Source organism: Herpailurus yagouaroundi, unplaced genomic scaffold (genome assembly GCF_014898765.1).
Source record: "Herpailurus yagouaroundi ecotype Mexico unplaced genomic scaffold, PumYag 218, whole genome shotgun sequence".
NCBI lineage: Eukaryota > Metazoa > Chordata > Mammalia > Carnivora > Felidae > Herpailurus > Herpailurus yagouaroundi.
Genome location: NW_024412449.1, coordinates 5368673 through 5384402, shown reverse-complemented (window position 1 = coordinate 5384402; position 15730 = coordinate 5368673). Strand labels below are relative to the sequence as shown.

Here is a 15730-nt window from a genome sequence, read left to right as displayed (position 1 = left end):
GCGGCTGTGTCCCTTTTGTCCATCTGCTAATCCTCACCTCTGTGGCACTAGGGTCCTTTGATCCTCACCATCTCCTATCTAGAGATGAATAACCTCCCAACTACTTCCCTTGCCTTCTGTTCCTCCCTGCTTCAGCCCTGTCACAGCATAAAGTCATACTAAAGTACTTCTCGGACTGCTTCCCTCCCTGACTCCAAAACCTCCTTGACTTGACTCCCAGCACTCCTCTTAGCATCTTTGATTCAGAACTCAGCCTTTAGTCTCCTTTTCTGAGTTTTCTTTCTTTCTCATGCTCTCTCAAGAGCCTATTTTTTTCTGCTTTTCCTATAAATCTTTTCTGATTATTTCTTCCCCAGTGATCACATTCATCCAGCCATTCAACCAACCCACAGGCTTTTTCTTCGTGCCTCCTTGCATATGCAACAGGGCTGGGTGAGATTAAGGACCTATGGGAATGAAATGAAGGATCAAGGCCAAGTCAGAAACCTCTGAGCTCACACTGACTTTTCCTCTTCTCAATCCCTAATCCAATTTATTACCAAATGTTACTCACATTTCCTGCTAAGTATTTCTAGAATCCATCGCTTCTTTTCTACTCCATCTAGTGCCTTCATGTTCTCAACATCTCTCATGCAAAGCATTCAAAGCCTCCCAAGTTGGGTTTTCTGCCTCTGATCCTGACTCTCAATACAGTAAAAGAAATCTTTCTAAAATACAAATATGACCTGGACATTCCCTGATTACAAGCCCTCTAATGGCACCTTGTCACCTAGATATAAAGTCAAGGCTCCTTAGCAACATATTCAAGGTCTCTCATGACCTGCATGCTTTTCCCACTACCCTAGCTACCCACCACATCCTACCTTGTGCTCTTGGTTTGGTAATACTGAGGTGTCAACCACCCCCAGGGGCACATCTTGCTCAGTCTCATTCCCCAGCCGGAATACTCCTCCCCATTTACACGTCCTCTGTGCATCCTTTAAAATTCAGTGAAGGCTTCTCTTTGGGGAAGGCTTCTCTAACTCTTCCCTGGGAGGGCTAAGGGTGACTTGAGGGATTGTGTCTTATTTATCCAGGCCTCCTCAGCACCCACTGCAGAGCTGGCCCATTGTGGGTTCTCTATATGAGTGCTATAAGAGTTAGAGAATCACATGACACAGGCTGTACCTGGAAATGAGAGCATTCACACTGAGAGAGGAATACAGGCTCTTGAGACAGATCTGGATTTGAACCCTGGCTCTGCCACTTACTTGCTGAGTGACATTGGCAAAACTCCTTACCTCCCTATGTCTTAGTCTCCTTATCTGTAAAAAAGGCATGATGCAAAAGAGACTTGCAATGAGGACTGAAGGACATAATATATGTAAAGTGCTTAGCACACTGCTAAACACATTGTAAGTGCTCAATAAATGTCAACATTTTGCCAAATTCTGTTTTTTAAACTCTTTTAATGAAAATAATTTCCTACTACTTGTTGGGATGAGCACTGGGTGTTTGTATGTAAGCAATGAACCATGGGAATCTACCCCAAAAACAAAGAGCACACTTTTCACACTGTACGTTAGCCAATTTGACAATAAATTATATTAAAAAAATAAATAAATAAAAAATAAAAGAATTTCCTACCAAGTCTGTGTGATAAGTATTGGTCTAATATTGGTCCATATTGCTAATATAAGCTTTATAATTTCCATGATTTAAAACAGATAAGAAAATTTCTGCATGTTCAATTCCAAATAATTTCTCAATTCTGAAATAATTAAGAAGAAAATGTCTGGCTCATTCCTGCCTCAGGCCATTTGCACTTGGTGATCCCTCCTCAGCCAGAACGTCCGTTGCCCCCATCAGAGCTTTACAAGGCTAGCTCCTTCTCATTTAGGTCTTAGATCAAACGTCACCTGCTCTGAAAGCCTTCTTGAACAACTGTGGAGAGTAATCCCTCCTCCCTCCTGTCCTCTGTATTATTATCTTCATAGCATTTTTAACTTCTGAAATTATTTTTTTCTTTACTTTTTTATTGTCCATGTCCTTCTGTTAGAATGTGAACTTCATAACAGCAAGCTCCTCACCCATTATGTTCACTGCTTCATCCTAAGTTCAGAGTGGTATCTCAATAAATATTGCTTGAATTAATTTTTCTCAATTGCTGCAGAGGAAAGTTACTGCTGTCGAAAGTTGAATTAAACCTTCTCAGTTTCTCTCAAGAACTCAGGCACAAAATTATTCCCAGTTTGCCAGTTGCCTGAATTGTGTCTTCTAAAAATTTCCGCAAGTTTTCAGAATAATCAAATATAAAAATATATATTTGGGCAAGTATATTCCTTAAATAATTCATCCTTTATAAAACGATAAATGGCTATGAAAAAAAATAGAAATCCATGTCATCTTTATTTTTTCTTTAGGTATAAAGGGCTTTGTGAATTTTATGGAGTTTAAGGAATTTGTTCCTCAGAGAATGTAATCACTATTTTTTTTTTGACATCAAGCTAGAATTGATCACAGATGGTACAAAGGTCACCTGCAGCAGACTGTCCCCAAAGTTCTTAAATGCCAAATGAATGAGACCTTTCTATGCAAACATAAGTACAATAAATAAAGTGTTTTATTGGTCAGAAGTGATTATGTTCTTTGATGTAACTTAGGACTTTAACATTATTTTTTAAGTGATGTTGGAAAAGCAACAATTTGGTGGAAAAATGGGCAAAGAATGCAGATATTCCCAGAAGAAGAAATCCAAATGGCCACAGACGTATGATAGCATACTCAGTTTTACTAATAATCTAAGAAAAACAAGTTAAACTTGGTAGAAGTAGACTTCTATGACATTTCAAACCTACAGGCCACGTGCACAAAAAAGGATATTCACTGCAGCATTTTTTGTTGTTAAAAAAATTAGGAACAATTTAATTAAGTGTTCACCAATGTGGGTATGGTTAATAAATACTAGTATCTTAGAACAAATACAGACTAGGAAGCTTTAAAAGAAATAAACTTAACTCCTCTATTAGCATGGAAGGATGTTAATGATCTACTCTATTTTTAGAAACAACCCAGCACTATTCAAATTGTATTGATACATTTTTTTAAAAATGTTTTTTTCATACATCAGCCTATAGCTGCCAGTTATCCTTTTAAGACATGAGTCAGAAACCCTGTTACTCCTCTGCTTAAAACTTTTCGCTGACTTTGTTTCTCACTCAGAATCAGAGTCAGAGCCCTCACCCAGATTTCCATCCCCACCTGGTCTGGCCCTTGGCTACTGCTCTGACGTCCCACCTTTACCCTCCCTCCCCCACCTATCTTCCTGGCCTGCTTTCCCTTACCTTGGGGTTTCAGTACTTGCTGTTTCCTTCATCTGGGACTCTTCCCCCAGATATCCCCATAGCTTGCTTCTTCCATCTCTCACATCTCTGTCCAAATGACACTTTGCAACAACCACAGTCCCTGACCATAGTCTACATTAGGGGAGAGTATGTTCTTCCTCAGCCCTCCCCCTTCCCTGCCACTTTCTATTCCACTTCCCTGCTTACCCTTCATACCCTTATCACCATCCACTACACCACGTATTTCCTTCTTTATTGGTTTGTGGTCTGTCTTCCTCTTCCAGAATTGTAAATGCTAGGAAGGCTAAGATTTTTGCCTTTTTGTGTCATTACTGGATTCCCAGCTCCTAGAATAGTACCTGACACACAGTAGGTGCTCAATAAATATTTACTAAATAAAATTTCATTTTTATATGTATATAACAACAGATATAGAAAAATACATAGCAACCTATTGACAGGGATTCTTTCCCAAGAGTAGGATTAGGAGAGCTTTTACCCTTACTGTATACATTTCTGTACCACTTGAAACATATGCTAATTTGGTAATGGAAAACTAAATAAAAAATATTTTAAAGGAAAAATGTAATGGTTCCATCTTTCCTCCCAGTGACTCAAAATGTTTTTGGGAGCTCCTTTCTGCTGACATTGAAAGTAATTTCCAAAAAGAACTATCCTAGGCATGTCTCCACTGTATATACCATCCAGAGTTCAGAAAATACCAGTAAGCTTGGGATTTATGATGTTCAAATAATCCAGGAATATAAGGAACATACGACAAGCTCCCCCTGTCCCCCCTCACTCACTCCCTGCCCCCTTGCCCATGGCATGTGTCTTCTGAGAAAAAAAAAAAACAAAAAAAAACAAAACAAAAAAAACCTTTCTAATTAACATATGCAGCCCCTTCTTATACACACTTTCTCCCTTCACCAAGGAAGAAATTTCACTGATAATTCTTTGTGCTGTTTTCTCTACATGGTAAAATCTTCAACACTGCTGTCAGGGTGAACCTGATTTGGTTCCATGTGGGCTACAAAATTCATCCATTGCTAGAGGGAGCTCTTGAGACAAGACACATTGCCTCTCAACAACAAATTCAACCTAACTTAGCATGACAAGCATCTCAGGACACATTAATACACACAACAGTGACATAAACCCCGTACCAAATGTCTTTCACAAGTTGTCATGGTCATGAGGACTCTGTTTAAGTAACTCTTGATCCTCGTTCTTGAGCCTTTTCCATGGGAGCACAGCCATGGTAGTATTAGTAATACTTTAGTTTTGCCTGATTTCTTCGCTGGCCACAAAGCTCCCTGGCAAGCCCGTAAGGCCTCTCTCTACCAGAATAGCAAATGGGGAAAGGGGATGCAATTTAGCTCTCAGAGGCCAGCAGGAAGACTGGTCTGCCTGTCCCTGACAGTTTCTGCAACTCACTCCGTAAAGTAGGGCAGCAACAGCCAACTCTCATCACCATTTTGGTACGGAAACGAACTTCTAGAATTTTAAATGAGAACAAACCAACCAGCTGGGTTGTTTCTTAATTTTTTTTTCTTTTTAAAAGAGTTAGCTAGAATCAAACTCAAGACTATTTGAAAACCAGCCCCTGGCGGACAATTACACTTGATTTTATACTTGATTTTTACTTCGTTTTGAGAAAGCAACAGAGTTGGGGTTATTGCCCACAACTCTTCTGAATGAGTGCCCTGGGCTCAGCTTTGCTTCTTGAAAAACACTGGCTTATTACTCCTTAGCACAAGCCTCATTTCTAGGGCTTTGTGATTCTAATGCCACTTGAGAAAGGACAGCAATTTTTCTGGAGGGGTCTGGTTATCAAAATGCACCTTACTTGAGACCAGACCACAGGCTTGGAGTCAGACCATCAGTGTGATCTAGAGCCAAAGAACCTGGCCTTCTGAGCTCCAGATTGTTCCTCTGTTCAGTGGAGATAATAAGACCTACCTGGTAAGATGACTGGGTTAAAGGAGATACTACAGATACCGTGCTTAACGTCGTACTTGTGTCAGATGAAAACTCAGTAAATCATTACCATGATTATTATAATGTGAGACTATAAAGTGATTACCTATAAAGCTAGACTCTCACATTATTGCCCAAAACAGCTCTTCTTCACCAACAAATCTCAAGACCGACCACCCTTAAACCTCCTGCCTAGAACTTCATCAGAGAAATAGAATTGGCGTAGTTCAAATGCTGGGTCTCAAACTTAATTCTGAAACACTCACACAGACACACCCATATATGGAACTGACACTACTAGGAGCCTTGGGCTGAAGCTCAGGGATCTCATTAGGCTGCCAAGTGCCCCCCACCCCCACCCCAGCCTTGCCTCTGCACAAAACTATGGTCAGGAGATTGTTCATTGCCAACACTGTTCATTGCCAACATCAGTCGAGCCAGAGGGAGACAATGGGGAACTGACAGTGGAGCGTGCAGAAGGCTCAAGGGTGCCTTACACCTATAGTCCTGCCCCTTGCCTGGGACCACAAGGCTCTGAAGATCGTCATCACTCAGACCCTTTAAGGTCAGCACTCCCTCTTGTCATCAACCCTACCTCTTCCTTTCCATCCCTCAATCCAGCATTTATTAAGTGCCGACCAACAAGCCAGACACTGTGCCAGGTGCCGGGGAGCTCCTGGTCCAGCAGGTACATCAGACACCAACATATAGATCCCAAGTAAGAGTGGTGTCTAGGGTGTTCTCTGGAGTGAGTCCAGAGAGGGAGAATAGGCCACACTTGGGGTTACCCTTAGTCTTCATGGAGATCGAAACAATTCTGTTAGCAAGAAGGTCCTGGCCAGCAGGTCACTCACCACATTGGTGTCCTGCATGGCCCTGGCCCACTCCGCAGGACTCTACTCGGTGTTCAGATGTTCTGGGAGACTTTTTTGCCACTTCAAGGTCCATGCCCGAGAGCTGGAGGTGAAACTGCTCCCTGTGGGCAGCCTTCCGGAGTGCGCGGATGGCTTTCCGGAGCCGCTTCTCAGTTCGCTTTACGATGCAGCTCAGGTCACAGGAAGCTACGGGAATGAGAGGGACAGCAGTGGGAAAGGAGGTCAGGCTGCAGGATATGAGGATGTCCAGACACCAGCTGCAGGACCCACCAACACCCGCTGTTCCCTGTGGACAGAGTGGGGGGACACCTGGGGCTGGGCACCTAGCAGGCTGGGCAGCATTTGATTCCAACAGAAATTTGTTGACCGAAACTGAAGCTTTGAGTTTTTATGGAGCAGATTAAATCATGAGGTTCCAAACCAATTCAGTCTAGTTTGGGAGTGAAAAAAACCAAAAAACAAAAAACAGGAGATACTTCAGTGGTTGCAGTACTTTTTTCCCCCAAGAATGATGAAAAGTGAAAGGCAAAAGAGTAAGGAGCAAGCTGTGAGCAGCCTGACACCAAAGACTGTGTTCAAACCAACCTGTCACCTCCTTTTGGTTAGTTTCAAGTTCAAACTCAACAGTGATAAACATTTCCTTAGTGGCGCTTGATCGGCCAGGGGCTCCTGGGACTTGCTTGCCAGAGCTGCATGTAAGGTTTGCGTAGCGGAAGCTCTCTTTTACTGAGCTGTGCTTCTCTGTATGAAGAAACAAAATTATCGGAAGCCAGATCCTGGCAAAGCACTCAGTTGAACATTCGCTAGAGCTCAGTAAACATTTCATTAAAACAACTCTCAAGGGACTAAGTGATTAACTCCAGATGCCAAGACGTTGCAGCTAGGAGCACGATGACATTTTAAATTCAAAGAGCCAGTATTGCCTCCTATATAACTTAACAATTTAGCCCTTGAAAATTATTTGCATGGGTGAATGCTAGATGTTTCTGACTGACCAGCCACATATGTGGAAGACAGGACACCAGGGTTGCCTTGCATTCCTAACTGATGGTCTGCTAAGGTGTGCTCGTGTTCTCACAGTTGGTTTCCTTAGAGCTGGACTGTGATGTACCAAGCAGGGGCTGAGCCTTCAAACAGGGAACGAGCATAAAAGTAGAAAGAAAACCAACTCCTGCTTTCAGGCAAACTGACCTTGGAGTAATTCTAACCTGAAGAAGAAGCTGGAAAGCACATTAACAGTGAGGTCTCATTTTGAAATAACCAGGAGCAATATACGGCACAAAGCATCTAGAGAACCAAACAATATCATGAAGGCATCTAGGGTGGGAGGGAAAGTGTTGTGTAAGGGCAAGGCTCTGCACGTCCCTATTCCAGACTCTGGCCATCTCTCCTCCTCCCCTCCCCATGGCTTCCAGTGTATATTTTAACTAATGGCTGTTAACCCAAACCACATTATCATCCACACAACTGATTTGTCTGATTTTTAAAATTTTAATGTTTATTTATTTTTGAGAGTGAGAGAGAGAGAGAGACAGAGCACAAGTGGGGGAGGGGCAGGGAGAGAGGGAGACAGAATCCGAAGCAGGTTTCAGACTCCGAGCCCAACATGGGGCTCGAACTCACCAACCGTGAGTGACCTGAGCTGAAGTCGGAGGCTTAACTGACTGAGCCACCCAGGTGCCCCTGATTTATCTATATTTTAAACTCTTACTTTACTCAACTGATGTATCATCTGTATCATATTTTTCTTCAACACTACAAGGATGTTCAAAGCAATGGGTGATCAGGAGCCAAAGGAAGGAGGAGGCAGATTAATTCTCCCTCACACCTAAATTTCCCCTAAAAATCCATCTTACCTTTTCAAAAGGCTAACTTCAAATCTCAAACTAAACAGTCATTTTGAATATTTCTCTCCTTCAATTTTCCCAAATCTATATTTTAAACTTTTTATTTTGAAATAAGTTTAGATTTACAGATAAATTGCTCAGATAGAACTGAGAGTTCCCGTATACACTTGGTTGTTTCCCCTAATGCTAACATCTTACATTAACATGTATATGTATCAACACTAAGAAATTAACATAGTATAATACCATTAAAGAAACTAAAGACCAAGTCTCTTTTAAAATAATGCTTTTTCCCTCTGATCTAAAAGTATAAATGCTCACTGTGGAGAATTTGGAAAATGCAAAAAAAAAAAAAATTAAAAATTAAAATCTCCTGCATCCTCCCACCTAGTTATTACTACTACTGATGAAATGGTGAGTTTCCCTTCTTTTCCACCTAGTCCCACTTTTTCTTACATAGTTTGGGTTGTTTAGATACACAAAATCTTACTCTCTCCTTCTCCATCTTAGCATTTTATTATAAGAACATTTTCCTATGTCATTAAACATTCTTTGGAAACACATAATTAATAGCTGCATAATATCCCATCAAATGGGGGGCACCTGGGTGGCTCAGTCGGTTAATCGACTGATCTCAGTTTCAGCTCAGGTTATGATCTCATGGTTCATGAGATCAAGCCCCGTGTTGGGCTCTGTGCTGACAGCACAGAGCCTGCTTGGGATTCTCTCTCTCTCCCTCTCTCTCTGCCCCTCCCCTGCTCGCATGCACGCATGCACACATGCACTCTCTCTCTCAAAATTAAACAAATAAACTTAAAAAAAATCCCATCAAATGGAGGTACCAAAATTAATCTCAATTAGTTTCTTAAAAAAAAAACAGGCAAAAGTGACTACAGTGAGCTTTGTTCATTTGTATGATTTATTAGAGGTAAACTAAGGAAAGAAGCATCCCTAATCCATGAATCCTGATTTTTTTTTAATCTCTAAAATTATTCTATGAAATAATACTGGAAATGTGAGCTGCGGAAGGAGTGTTGCGTTCTGTTCTCTAAAAGGCCAGTTCTACTTGGATGGTGTTTGTTCTGTTGAAGCTAATGGAGACCCTGCCTCCAAAGACTGGATCCAGCAGGAAAGCTGGATATTACATCTTAGTTCATCAAAGATTATCCTGAGCCAAACCTCTTTCATTTCTTTGGCTTATATTCCAAGTGACTCTAAGATCTAGAAAATTTAACCCAATATGATCACAAATTGACAATGCATCTTAAAGTCCTTATTGATTCCTGTGAACTCATATGTTACCCCAGAGCTTTACCATCTGTACCTGGCAAAGGAAACCCTGAAGTATAACTCCAGAACTATACAGAGGTGCTAGGTTATCTCCTCTTCTTCCTGCGAAGAGAGTCCTTGCAGATTCTGGACTGTTCAATCCCATCCGAAGGGCTCGGCTTGTTACAGGCCCTTTTCCCAACATGCAGGCAAGCTCCCTGCACCAGCCATCTGATTCCATACCTGGTAGTGCTGGCCGCAGACCCTCGGGAAACCGCTCAGCCTTTTTCAAACTACACTTGCCTTCATTTAGTTTAAAGGTTACACTTGTCCTGATGGTGGCGACATCTTCAGAAAGAAACAAGTGAGAGATGTTATCTTCAGAGACAAAGGAATGGAAATACCTGGTGGGTAGTGGCAAGCTATCCGTAGGCTATACACTGCACACCCTGAGCTCCTCTCTTACCCTGAGACCACAAAAGATTTGGATCATGGAGTGCCCGTTACCCTGAGGCTGGGGACACCAGGAGCCTCCTAAGAGTTACACTTATCCCTTCATCTGAAGTGAATCCTGTGTTCGAATATAATAAAGAGAGAACCTAAAACAACCTGAACGCTGAGATGAACCATGAAGTCACTTTTATGCCTTCCCAAGAAAGAAGACCAGAATCTCCTAGTTCAAATTTAAACAAGACTGCTGATGGAAATGGTGAAGGGCAGATTCTCCTGGATAAGTCTTTCCTGGGAGGACAAGGTTGAGGGAGCAGACAGGGATGGCACTCACTAAGTGTGGCTAGGATGTTCAGGGTCTGGGGAAAGCGACAGTCCCACTTTTAGGGCCTCTTGTGCAAAATTCTGCTCTCCCTCCCACAATCAGTCTTAATCATATGTCAAGTTCTGGAGCCAAAGACCAGGATTCATGCTTTAGCTCTTTGACTTATGATGAGAACTTAAGCAAGTTACTAAAGCTCCCTAAGCCTCAGTTTCCTCATTTGTAAAACACACAAAATTGGGGTACTTACATGAGGATTATGTAATCCTTATGAGGATTAAATGAGATAATAAAAAAAAAAAGTTTATCCTACTGTCTGGCACAAAGTAAGAACTGAATGACTATTAACTATTTGCTTGCCCATCCTGGGGGTGGCCTAAATTTCCAAGTGCCCATCACTGAGGGATTTGGTGAAACAGACCATGATATCTGTTCTGACTGGATCCAAATGTTAGGCAAGAGAGGCAGTGAAGGATGATGCTTACGACTCTAGATCTAGACTTCTGGTTAAAATCCTGGCTCCACTATTTCCTATCTGAGTCACATTGGGTATATCATTTCACCTCTCTGAACCTCAGTTTCTTCATCTGGTTAATGAGGATAATAGCAAAATTGCGCCGAGGGTTGCAGTGTGGATTAGATCAGATAATACATGTAATACAGAGGCTGGTTATGTTTTAACTGCTCAATAAATATATTCGAGTATTATTACCAGGTAGCTCTGCTCATATATGTAATACAGACATCAGGAACTATTTGCTCATTCAAATATTCTCATGACATAATCATAGAGATATCTAAATCGAGGAGGACAAGGCTACTTAAAAGCTTTAAATTTCATTCTTTGTCTTTTGACAAACGAGAAAGTGTTCAGGCCTTTTTCTCTGGAGAGAATCCTTGCGCCCCGTCATGCCCATGTCTATCTCTACCAACTCCATGTGCTCCAGGCACACATTGCCTTCTGGGCCTTTGAGGTGCTCTGGGGTACAGGGAGTTTGAGAGACCCGAACCTCCAGATCTCAGAGTTCTGTGCACCTCTGCCCAAGATGACAACCCACCAGGGCTGAACACAGAGCATCCTAGCACACGGTGGACAGTCAGTAAGTATTTGTTACACAGTGAGTCAGTTTTCAGGCACCAAGGCTGTGGGCAAGAACATCCTGTAACGCATCACAGCAATGAGGAGATTAAGAGAAAAGAAAATAAAGCCAATGCCCAGAACTGCACCTCAAGAATGAAGCCCATTTAACACAGTGAACCCCAGAGAGAACATGCAGATTTGGTAATTACCCCCGAAAGCAGAGTCATTGGATTTTTGCTGTTTGCTCCTGAGAGAAGAGGAAGAGCCGCAGGTGACAGAGTAGGCCTCTTGCAGTCCTGACAGACAGAATGTGGGTTGTCAACATGAAAGCAAGGTTACGGTCTCTCCTGGTAGGAACTAAAATCACCCCCCACCTCCCATTCCACGTGGACCACTAGACAAATGCTCAGCATATGGGTGTCAAGGCATGGGCCTCTGGTGGTCAGGGGGCAGCTGGTCAAACACCTGGAAATCCTTTGAGGGTGTTTAACACCTAAAGGCCAGGAAGGCCTGGTTCTGGCATGAGGACTTGCCCCAGGGACTGAGACCCACTCACCTGAAGAGAGGTGAATGCCAGAGTGACATCTGAGGAAGCATCTGTCTCCTCCACCACTCCTACCGCAATGCAGGGACACATGGGGTGATACACTAGTGGGCAGGACCCCCTTCACTTCTAGACAGGACAAAAAGCAGACACTTATAGAAAGAGAAGGACACTTCCAGGCATGATAAAGGCAGCTGAGTTCCAGACATCCAAGGCCCCAAGAAAAGAAGGTGGAACTGATACCCAGCACAGAACACAAGACACAGGGCGCCATGTCCCTCCAAGGTAAGGAAGCTATTTGTATGCTATTTTTTTCCATGCAGAAAAACAACCAGAAAAACAGAAGTGCTCCAACCTACACAGAAGCACAGAAGGAAACACCAAAGAGCCTGTAAAGTATCTCCTGTTTTTGAACTATTTAAAGAATGGCTGCTGCTGCTGAGGGGAGAAGAATCAGTGAAGGGATGGTCAAGTGCACTCCGGGCCCAGTTGGACATGGGAGAGAGCTGCCAGTGGCAGTGTGAGCCCGCTGACTGTGAGCCTCGGTACCCCTTACCCACACAGTCTTTTTTATTCCAGTGGAGCTTGTATGCAGAGTGGCATCGGCATTCATAGCTGCCCACAGTGTTCACACAGACCTGCTGACAGCCTCCGTTGTTGACGCTGCACTCGTTGGTGTCTGTGGAACAAAACACTCTCCTGTCACAGCAGCCCATGGATGACCGGGCTGGCGCTGTCCCTCCCTTGAGGAAGTCACATGGTTGAACTCACTAAACAAAGGGAAGGTGCTAACTGCCTTCAGGATGTGCACCTGGCACCAGCAGACCCCACTCCCCACTCAGTGGATTTCCTGGCATAGGCCTCGCCAGGATGGTCTCAAGTTCCGTTCTTGACCAAACATTTCCCCCATTCAGGATACTCAGAAGGGGGGCACACTCTACTTTCAGATGTCCAAGCTCAAGCACTGCATAGCCCATCCTCCTGGGCTACATACCAAGGGAGATAGAATTAGGATTCTTCACTTGACAGTTCATATTCAGTAGGTGGAATATAGAAAAGGAAAATGACTTGCACTAATTCCCATCAACCTGAGACTGAGTCTAGGTTGGAAGGTGGTCCATCAAAAACCCAGACACACATCCATATTCAGGGAATATTTTCTTGAATATATTCTTGGTGGACTGGAAAAGTACATTTTTAGCCATGCCAAGGATGTATCGAAAAGAAGAGAGACAATACTATCTATACCAAATCCCACTACGCTCCATTCTTATTATGTATAGAACACAAGGATTGGGCAGGAAGTATTTAGGCCAGTAGTTCCCAAATATTCGGATACTCAGTAATACCTTTAAGAAGCCCAAGTCATTCAGAATTGTGGGGGGGAGTCATTTGATGTCAAATCTTATTTATGCCATAGTCTACATGAGAATAAGGACAAATGACATCAGAACATGCTGCTACATGGGCACAGCACAGAGAGATCAAGTCAACGGTCCCACTCCCAGCTCAAAGACCTGTCCAAAGACCAGCTCCAAGCTTTAAAAAGGTTTTTCAGCTAGTTCCTGTGCACAGTAAGGCTGTGGAATTGGTTGGTGCCCTCTCTGAGGACTGTGACTTTCCTATCCACTGGGAAGTTCCAACAGACAGGATATCAGCTCCTGAGAGACCCTTCCACTGAATACAACTATGTCAATAAAGTCAACAAAGAATTCACAGTTGATTAGCTCACTTCTTCTCTCTGCTCCATTTCACACTCAACACGTTAAAGGGATCAGTGTGATAGATTTCCCTTAGCAGATGTTTCCCTTGAGTTGATGAAGTCACTACGACTATACAGGGACTAAAACTTCCCATTCACTCCCCAATATAGGAAAATTGACCCTGATCTGGAGAAACCTTGGGAGCTAGGCCTCCCCTGCAGGCCCAGGTTCACCTGACTCTAGAGGGACATTCTGCTCACCTCCACAGTGGGTGAAGCCATAGAGGGTGTACCCTCTGTTGCAAGCACATGCAAATGTGCCAGGGTGGTTGATGCAGCTGTGGTCACAGGTCCTATCCAAAGAGCATTCATCCACATCTGTAATTGTCAAAGGGAGAGGGGAGCTGAAACCAACTCTGAGGGATGAGTGGAAAGAGCATTTGTAATTCCACCTATTGACTGACAACGAAAACAACATAAACAGAATTTTAAAAGTATCGGTTCTCTTGCTCACTTGTGTTTAGACAATGTTGGGCAGCCTATAATAAGTATACTCACAACCAGAATCCTTATTTCCAAATTCTGTTGCAAACTGCACTTGTCTTTAAGCTCAGTTGGTCTTTCTCACATGCCTATTTGCAGAGCTGAGTAATTTAAAATATTTAAATGAAGCTAAATGAGACAGCATACCTTAAAAGGGTTTGTAAACTATACGGTGCAACCCACACATTATTGTTGTTATATTACTATTAGTAAAACAGCAGTACTAATTATATAAGCTCTAGCAAATTGAAAGGAGAAAACAGCTGGGTTGGAGATAAATCTGGTTCCTGTCTTTCCAGAATTAGTCTTCTGGCCCCAGGAGTCCAATTTATCCTCGGTTTTAATGTCCTCTGCACTAAAAGAATGCATGAACACAAACATCCTCAGTGAGTTTCTATTGCAGACACGAAAATTTGGTGTTTAAGCTCCAAACTGGATCCTCTTGGCCAATCCCTTGGCTTTGTTCTTCTGCCATGGTCCAGCCCCACAAGGCCCCTCCTGTCCTGGTTCAATGTGGAGGCATTGCTGGCTTCAGCTGAGGTCCTGAAAACTAGTCTCAGGAGGCTGCCTTTGTCGATTTAATCATCTCTTCTTCCCTGGTCTGGTCTTCACATCTTTCCTGTAGACTAGAATTTCAGTGCTTCATTTCCTCAACTCTTTGGAGGGTTTTTTTTCAATAGAGTTATGACTTGTGTCTCCAAATGGATAAACCAGGACCAGTACAGAACTCAGTGGAAGCCAATTAGCCCAGAGCTAGATCTCTTTTTCAACACCAAATGTGCCACAAGAAACTATGTTAATAAAAACCAAACATTTGGAAGGAACTGGAGGAATGAAAAAATTAAATTAGAAAGGGCAAATTCTTACAAAATCTCTTCATCATTTGCTTTTCCCAGAAATCTTGGCAATTTCCTCAGTAAATTTGTTCTGTGAAAATATTTGTTCTGATCAGTGAAAAATAGGAAAAAAGTCCATTTCTTCCCTAGTAATTGATGTCACTCTCTGAATTCTGTGATTAACATCAACCAGTTGTTGGGAATGTGGACTTGTTCAGTAGCTGGCTTTGGCTGCACATGATGGGCTGTTGCTTTGCCAAAAATAATGAGATCACTTTTCTAATTCCTTTTTAATGTGTTTACACAGCTTAAACAGTATTTCTTGCCCTATACATTAGGAAACATTATGTGCAACATCAAATTTGCTTTCCAAGTCAAATAGAAGAAAGCCATGCAATACTCATCTAGAATGATCTTGCTGAATTTAAAGGGGGCTATACTTGAACTGCCTGACAAATTATGTATTAGGAGGAAAAAAAAAAAAACCAAGAGAGAAACCTAATTCATACCATAAGGCTAAAAGAAGGTAATGTTCCATTTTTATTACCTAAAGTGAAATCAGATATTATTTTCTGATTTTAATTTAATTCTGGGATTTCTAACAAAATAAGTTAGGCTGTTCTTATTTCCAGAAATGGAACAAGAATACATGACAGCACATCTTTCCTGAAAGCTGCTTCCTATATATCCATAGGGCATAAAAGGTGCTCATCTGAAACTAGATATGATGCTTCTCACCCAACAAAGCTTACTCCCATCCATAAGAGTTATTAATATCAACAACTGCTCCCCAAAGATGCTCCCTTACCACACCTCTTGTGTGGGAGGAAAGCATGTAAGAGGGGGTCTGCAATCCTGCCGAGGACCCACCAGCCTTGCCTCCACTCAATTCCCCTTCCCTCTCCACCGTCCCTCTCCCCAAGCACCAAAGGCTGGTCATTAAAACAAGGGCTATAAG

At 42.5% G+C, this 15730-nt stretch overlaps 1 protein-coding gene across 5 annotated transcripts in view; it reads right to left on the bottom strand.

The window, feature by feature from the left end:
- Positions 1–15730, bottom strand: part of SCUBE2 (signal peptide, CUB domain and EGF like domain containing 2) — a 67426-nt gene that overhangs the window by 22054 nt on the left and 29642 nt on the right. For 3 of the 5 annotated variants that reach the window (XM_040456928.1, XM_040456927.1, XM_040456929.1), the window contains exons 10-16: positions 13655–13771; positions 12248–12370; positions 11704–11820; positions 11357–11443; positions 9538–9642; positions 6764–6919; positions 6158–6364 (exon numbers count right to left, since the gene is read on the bottom strand). In XM_040456928.1, the coding sequence (XP_040312862.1) occupies positions 6158–6364; positions 6764–6919; positions 9538–9642; positions 11357–11443; positions 11704–11820; positions 12248–12370; positions 13655–13771 (912 nt within the window). The remainder of the gene's footprint in view (positions 1–6157; positions 6365–6763; positions 6920–9537; positions 9643–11356; positions 11444–11703; positions 11821–12247; positions 12371–13654; positions 13772–15730) is intronic. The other 2 variants (XM_040456931.1, XM_040456930.1) reach the window with 1 other exon arrangement.